The 8264-nt window shown below is 35.3% G+C and overlaps 1 protein-coding gene across 1 annotated transcript; it reads left to right on the forward strand.

The window, feature by feature from the left end:
* Nucleotides 1-348: 348 nt before the first annotated feature.
* cnga4 (cyclic nucleotide gated channel subunit alpha 4) lies at nucleotides 349-7294 on the forward strand (the record flags this gene model as incomplete). Its single annotated transcript, XM_082176559.1, has 7 exons — nucleotides 349-470; nucleotides 647-748; nucleotides 1029-1135; nucleotides 1429-2098; nucleotides 2787-2946; nucleotides 4036-4201; nucleotides 6121-7294. 7 exons carry the CDS (start codon nucleotides 349-351, stop codon nucleotides 6768-6770), a joined length of 1977 nt encoding a protein of 658 aa, XP_082032685.1. The 3' UTR covers nucleotides 6771-7294.
* Between the last annotated feature and the right edge of the window lie 970 nt (nucleotides 7295-8264).

Genomic DNA, 8264 nt, shown 5'->3' on the forward strand with positions numbered 1-8264 from the left:
TTCCATGTGCAGATATAATTTTTTATATAATTAGTCATTATAAAAAATTTTAGTCATTATTTTAAGTCCAAGATAGATACTTGATATATTATTTTGAAAGTAGCCTATATTTTCCATTCAGTTACATTCTGTTCCTCTCCCTAGAGTTTTAGAAATCTGTTCACGCAGATTGCTGAGCCAGGAGGAAACCGCTTACCTGGCTCCTCTGGAGAAATGTTGTCATGGCAATGACCATCACATAGTACCTGTGTTATATGGGTGGGGTTGCTTGTTGTTGTGACAGCTGTGTGTTCAAACAATGGTTGTTATAAACTCACTTACCTTCATATTCTTTTGTAAATACTAAACATGAACACAAATCGCTGGACAAGGCTTTTTGCATGGCAAGGCAAGATCAAGAATGCTGATGAAGAAGAGAATAAGGCAAAAGAATCAAATAAGACGAAGAAAGAGGAGACTCCAAAAATAAAGTGAGTTTTAGTTCAAATATTTTATTGTCACATTTGTTACTGTATATTGTATTATGAAGTTTAAGTCTGACACCAAACTACTCCAACCTCCAATACACACAAATTAAATTAATAATTACAGTTCTTTGTTATTTTATGCTATAAAGACTAACACAAAATGTTCTATATGCTGTCAGCTGGAAGGAATGGATAATCGATCCATCTGAAGAGTTTTACTATACATGGTTGCAAATTATGATACTCCCTATCTGCTACAACTGGGTCATCATAATATGCAGGTAGGAAAACATTAAGTGAGGTTTGACTACTGTATGCTTTAATAACTTTTATTTCATTTTTACATTAAGATGAGAATAATATATTGAATGAAAATTGTAACTGAAATGGCAACATTAACTGTGAGTGTCTGTGAAATGAAGACACTAAAAGTTTAGTTCTAAAGTTAGGGTTAGGGTTAGATATCATTTGGATTTCAAGTCTTAACAGTTGTTAATTTACTAAGAAATCATTATGCGTGTGTACGAGAAGCTGAAGTTAAATGGTCTTTGTTGTTAAAAGGACATGTTTCTATACAATTGAAGAGACATATATGGCAACATGGCTAACCTTGGATTATATCTGTGACTTGGTCTTTGTGCTTGACACAGTTATTGGTTTTCGCACAGGTAAGTGTGCATCTTATCTCTTTTTTTATTTGTTTGTTTATTTATTATCTTTGCATAGCCTACTTATTTAACTTTGAACTTAATTTAAAATTTTGCTTTTATACAGATTGACTTTACTATGGATTAATAGGCTAAATTAAAAAATGTATATATTACACTTTTAAATATATTTTTAAAAACATCACATTGCTTATTTTTTCTTCTTCTTTTTTGTTGTCACTGTACTAATGTTCCCCCACATTGGCCGTCTGGAAAACCTGACAACCTTTTAAAAAAAGGCTTTCTCTTTAAAGGTTTTCTGGAGCAGGGTATCCTGGTGCGAGACTTGTCCCGTTTGAAAATGCGTTACCTACGCTCCTCTCGATTCAAATGGGACATTGGCTCTCTGTTGCCCACTGATCTGCTCTATCTGAAACTGGGGATCCACGCACCTCTAGTCCGGGTCAACCGTTTCCTGCGCACGGGCCGTTTGAACGAGGCCTTGGACCGCATGGAAACGCGCACAGCCTATCCGAACACCTTCCGCGTCGCCAAACTCATGCTGTATATCTTCGTGCTCATCCACTGGAACGCCTGCATCTACTTCTCCCTGTCTAATTACATAGGCTTTGGTGCGGATCCCTGGGTCTATCCCAACATCTCCGACCCGGAGTTTGCTTCCACGAGACGCCAGTACTTCTACTGCTTCTGGTTTTCCACTCTCATCCTCACCACAGTGGGTGACACTCCGACGCCCGAACGCGAAGAAGAGTTTCTGTTTCTGATCGCTGACATGTTGATCGCAGTGCTGGTGTTTGCATCCGTCGTGGGGAGCATGGGGGACGTGATATCAAGCTTGCGTGATCGTGACAACGTGTTTTTCCCCAATCACGAGCTGGTGAAGGCTTACCTGCGCAGCCGGCGCATCAGCAAAGAACTGCAGAATCGCGTCAACGACTGGTACCAGCATCTGCACATCAACAAGTGAGTCTTCCTATTATAGTCTGTGAGCCCAAAAAGCAATATTTAAAGACACCAAATCCACATCTACACTACTGTTTAAAAGTTTGAGGTCAACAGTGCCGGATTTAGGCACGTGCAATGCTAAAACACTGTAAGACAGTTCTATCTTTAGTAGTATGTAGTATGTAGATACAGTAAATTAAATATAAAGCATCATTCTACATCGGACAATTCTACATTAGGCCAATTCATTTAACTGTCTGTAATGACAGTAAAAAACGATAATATTAATGTTAATTAATGACAACAACCATAATTTTATTCAGCTTTTATTCAGCCATCACAGAAATAAAATACATTTTAAAATGAATTAGAAAATGGTAATAATATCTTAGAATATTTCTGTTTTACTGTATTTTTTATCAAATAAATGCAACCTTGGTGAGCATTAGAGACTCCTATCAAAAACATTACAACATTTTATCGAACCCAGATTTCTGAGCGATAGTGTAAATGTAAAAAAAAAAAAAGGCTAAATTGCAAAAGAAAACAAAATATTCCAAGTGACATATGCAAAAAAGAAATCTGAGATTTTCTCAGAACTAAATCTTAGCCATTTTGTTTAGTCATACTTTTAACCAATTGTTCCCAAGTTGATCAAAAACCATTTTTAATGTTTGTTTACACCCAAATTATGTGTCTGGAACAGAAAGATCACTCGGGAAAATGAGATTCTTCGACATCTTCCAATCACACTTCAAACAGCAACTGCCGTGAGCGTGCATCTGCCCACTCTGTCTAAAGTCACCATCTTTCAGAACTGTGAGAAAAGTCTGTTGGAGCAGCTGGTACTTAAACTCACCCCACAGGTTAGAAAACAGATGGCACACCTGGGGCCTGCTCTTCATACGTGGACTACTCACTTATCTGGATTTTACTGTTAACGATTTGACATTATCCAGGATTGTTAGGTCTCTTATGCTCATCCCGGAGTTGCTGTCATAGCAACAGGTCCATTCGCTCAAACCTGCTCGGGAGCAGGCTTATTTCATGTAAACTTAGATTGCATCTTTTTAAGCTTGGAGGTGATGCTTGAAGTCTGTCACAGCCACTGCTACTTTCTTACAAGATTGAACCAGGAACAATAGGCTAATAATTTAAAAACTAATTTGAAAATAATATTATAATGTTGTGTAGTTTATCATAATATAGACACAGCTAGTTTTACTCTTTGAGAGTATACACTTTGCTGTTTCCTTATAAAGAAATTCAAGTTTTTCATTAGGTGTGTCATGTTGTTTTTTAATATGATAAAAAATCTTGCTGCCAGCAAATTGCTGCATTGCTGATCATGGTTTCGAGTATCAATACATCTGCCCTTTCCAATGAACACAAGGGCTGTGTCCGAAATCACATACTCTTTTAAGTAGGTACTTATTTTGAATAAGTAATTACTTCACTACCGCTAAAAAGTATGTTATGTAGTAGGTGTGTAGTATGAATGTAATCTGTACTACATTTGCCATGTTGTCATTATCATGTTATCTACTAGCGTCAGTTGCCTTGCTTCACTGCCATTCGCAAATTCTCTCCCGTGGCCTCATGGGATAGTAAAGTATCTATCGCATGCACACTTCAGAATCTCGCCGAAAGAAGTTGGTTATCCGCATATTTTTTGCCTACTCTTTATGAGTACTGTAAATTCAGACATACTTTGTTTTTCGTTTACTATAGGGAAGTATGTGATTTTGGATGCAGCCAAGAACGCGCAGTAATCCAGAAATTTTATTCAAATCAGCAAGATTGTAAGAGTCAGTTAAATCTAGTCTTGCATGTTGTTCTTGACCTCAGCAATATTTTTTTTTTGTAATGTTTGCTGTTGTCATAATTATACTTTTTATGTATACTTTATAGTAAATCTTACAGTATTATACCAGAATCTCTTCTATCATCTTTAGGTGTATAGCCCGGGAGAGTACGTATGCAAGAAGGGTGATGTAGGTCATGAGATGTACATCATTAAAGAGGGGAAGCTGGCAGTGGTGGCTGATGATGGAGTCACTCAGTTTGCTGTTCTGGGGGATGGAAACTTCTTTGGAGAAATCAGTATCCTGAATATCAAGGGTATGAAATGCTAAAGACCAGTACAGTATTCAGTACACTGTAAAAAATAAGTTGCTTCTTTAAAATTTTAAGTACAATCAACTTGTACTCGTTGTAAATTGATTAACTTATTTTGATGAGTTAAAGCAATGTAAAAACATATGTTGTCATAACATATTGATCATATCATTTTCAGCATAATCATATTCCTTATAATTAGTATTCACTACAATAACAACATATGTCCATCATGATTTAGTTTATATTATTTCCTTATTCCACAACAACAACAACACAAAGCTTTTTATTGTTTTCGAAATATAAAAAGTGTTCTCACATTCCTTTGATGGCTTAGAAATAATAAAGTAATTCCCTTCTGATAGTTGACCTGAGATTCTCCACAATGTTTAAGTGGAATAATTGACCTAATGTTTTTAAATATATTTTCACTCACCCCCATGCGGTTGCACCCTTGTTATTTTCTATCTTCCATGAAACACAAAAGGGGAGCAGAATGTCAAAGCTTCTATTTTTCATACAAGAAATGTGGATAGTAATTTATACAACAACAACAAAAAATCCATATGGCTCATACACTATATTTTACAATATATAGTTGAATCCATACAATAACAATGAAATTTGTTTAACACTGAAAACCTTTCCCTCGTGTGTGGTTGTGTTACGCTACCTATATTGCATTATAGGGGAGACCGGGGACAGTTGCAACAGGGGATGGTTGCAACATTTCATTTTTCTCCAATCAGAAACAAGCTAGAGTGATGACACTCATACTGCACATGCACAGTTAGACCCTACACCCACCAAGAAGACAGTAGACATATTCAACTTCTGCTGCTGCATTTATTGAACAAAACTTGTTTTGGAGGTATGAAAGTAAATCTTTTCATGAGATATATTTTTGTCATACTGTCCTGAAATTTTGTATGAATTAATCAAAACTTACTTCGTTTGAATTATTGTTTTGTTGACTTCTAAGTGCCATGGTTAGCATGTGTCAAAGTCAGTGTGTCTAGCAGGAATATGATGTTCTGTCATGGATGATAGGGTTGGGGACGGTTGCAACATGTTATAAATTGCATGTTTAATAAAAGTTTGTTGCATTGCAAATTGTTCAATTCTTCCTGTCTGACACTGAAATATGGAGAGATTGAATAGCATCTGTAACTCCTGCACACTGAATCTATGTAGGCCTATGTTCTACACATGAACAAACAAAACTCAATAACTGTTATTTGATAAATATGACTAAATAAATAAATAATAGGCTACAATAATATTATTGAAATAAATAATACTATAATATTATAGTAGGCCTAAAACAGTTCATATTTTCAGAATTCTTTGCTCATTGAGACAAAAAGCTTAAGTTAATTAATGAAATTTAAGGTATTTTTAACATGTTGCAACCGTCCCTGGGTTGTGTTGCAACTGTCCCCTGGGTCGGGGTCAGTTGCAACATCTGACTTCTTCCATTCAAATAAATACTGTGAACGATATGTCATATATAATCATCTTTAAATGGTATGGGTAATTAGCAGACAGATGCAAGTTTAATATATACAAATTTGGTTGGTCTAGTCCAAATAGTCTCTGAGTAATTGAGAGAAATGCAAAAAGTGTTGCAACTGTCCCCGGTCTCCCCTATATTATTACATTTATGGAGCTTTAGTGTGTTTTTTTGGTGCTTTTGTTGTATGGAAAAAAAAGCTTGAGAATCTCATTTTGTGTTTCACGAATGAAAGAATATAAAATACGATTCGAGCAGCATAATAGTGAGTAAATTATTAAAAAGTATAATGTTTGAGTACACTATTCCTTTAACTTTATCTACAAAAGAAAAGCAAATTTAGCGGTATTAAAACATAATGAATCACTATAAATAACACAAATTCATCACAACTCTCATTAATGCACAGGTAACAAATCAGGAAACAGACGAACCGCCAACATTCGCAGCATTGGTTACTCAGATCTGTTCAGTCTATCGAAAGAGGACCTGACTGAAACACTTCATGAGTACCCTGCTGCCAAGCGCCTGTTGGAGGAGAAGGGTCGTCAGATCCTGACAAAGATGGGGATGCTGGAAGAGACAGATGAAGGGCAGGGAGAGGTAGAGAAAACGGAGGACGTGGTGAACCGTTTAGAGGCCAACGTTGAGACGCTGCAGACCAAACTGGCTCGGCTGATAGCTGAGCTGGAGTCTAGTGCCCGCAAAATGATGCGAAGAGTGGAACAATTGGAACTGCAGACAGACGAATGGGAAGGCATTGTGGCTGAGGGTGCACAGGCAAAAACAGAAGAGCAGGAAAAAGTAATAGGGAGGGAGATTGGGGATGGGGAAGGAGAAGGAGAAGGAGAAGGAGAAGGAGAAGGAGAAGGAGAGAAGGAAGATAAAGAGGAGCCAGTGGTTGAAGGAGAGAGAGGAGAGGGTGATGGAGGAGAGGAGAGCCTGGGAGAAAAGAAGAATGTTGGAGGAAATGAGATCAGTGAAAATGAGAAAGAAGAGGCAGAGGAAGAGCTAATAAAAACAGAAACGCATCAGGATAAGAAAGGAGATGAAAAGTAGAAAATATATGTAAAATATGCACTACCGTTCAAAAGTGCGGGGTCAGTAAGAATAAAAAAAAAAAGCAAATATTTATTCAGCAAGTGATAACAAAGACATTTATAATGTTACAAAAGATTTCTACTTCAAATAAATGCTGTTCTTTTGAACTGCATCAAAGAATCCTATATGTTACGGTTTTTAACAAAAAAATATTATGCAGCACAGCTGTTTTTAACATTGATAATGGGAAATGTTTCTTGAGCAGCAAATCATCATATTAGAATGATTTCTTATCAAGTGACAATGAAGACTGGAGAAATGATGCTGAAAATTCAGCTTTGCCATCACAGGAGTAAATTACATTTTAAAATATATTAAAATAGAAAACGGTCATTTTAAATCGTAATAATATTACAGAAAATTACTATTTTTATACATTAAAAAGCATTACAAAAAATTACCCCAAACCTTCAAACAGTAGTGAATAATATCATTGTACCATAACATGCATCTAAAAAAAAAATTGGAATGTAGAAAAAATAAATCTGTACCCTGTTAAGTTTTATGTGATACATTAAAGGAAAGTTTTATTACAATTTGAGAGCACTGTTTTGTTTTTACAAAGAGAAATTAATATTTTTGTATATTATATATATTTTTGATTGAATATATATATATATATGAATATATATATATATATATATATGAATATATATATATATATATATATATGAATATATATATATATATATATATATATATATATATATATATATATATATATATATATATATATATATATATATATATTAATTCAACTGCAGCAAACATCTGGAAATCAAAGCTACATTACATGATCCCACTAATAGCGTTGCTAAGCTCCATTCAGACGCTAGGTGGCAGCACATACTCCAGTTTCACAGTTATTTTGATAAAAACATGAAACCAGAGGGCATCAGTTTGGAATTGGAAGCAAATGTCTCATGCAGTTTATAAAGGAATTGAGATCCATCTTAAAATGTTTTAAAAAAGAGGATTTATTGAAAACAGTTTTGTTTTTTCATTAAATAACACCTCTACACAGGGGCCATGGAGGGAACTCCAGTAACTGTACGGCCCACCCATGTCAGCCAGGTTCTCATGGTGTGAAATTTCCTACCATGCAGAGTTCATTGTTTGTTAGGTTTCTTTCCACTTTATTGTTCATTGGTAAAGAAAATGATAAAAATGTAGGAAATCTGGATTCAGTGTAATCAGTGTTGAACTGGGTTCAATGCTGTTTATCTTTGCTCAGTGTGCTTCTGTGATTGCAAACTCCATTGGAAAAGGGAAAGCTGCTGTCAGCAATCAATATACTGCAGTGCAGTTTATTCTAATAGTCGCACCCTCTTAATTAAGCAAGTCTGATGATGTTCTTCTTCAATTAAGCAACAAATTAAGAATACTAATTGCGTTGGCTCAAGCTAATTCTTATGCATGCCTAAGTATGTTATGTGTATTATCTATTTAAAT

The sequence above is a fragment of the Leuciscus leuciscus genome, assembly GCF_965113295.1.
Source record: "Leuciscus leuciscus genome assembly, chromosome: 7".
In the NCBI taxonomy this organism is placed as follows: Eukaryota; Metazoa; Chordata; class Actinopteri; order Cypriniformes; family Leuciscidae; genus Leuciscus; species Leuciscus leuciscus.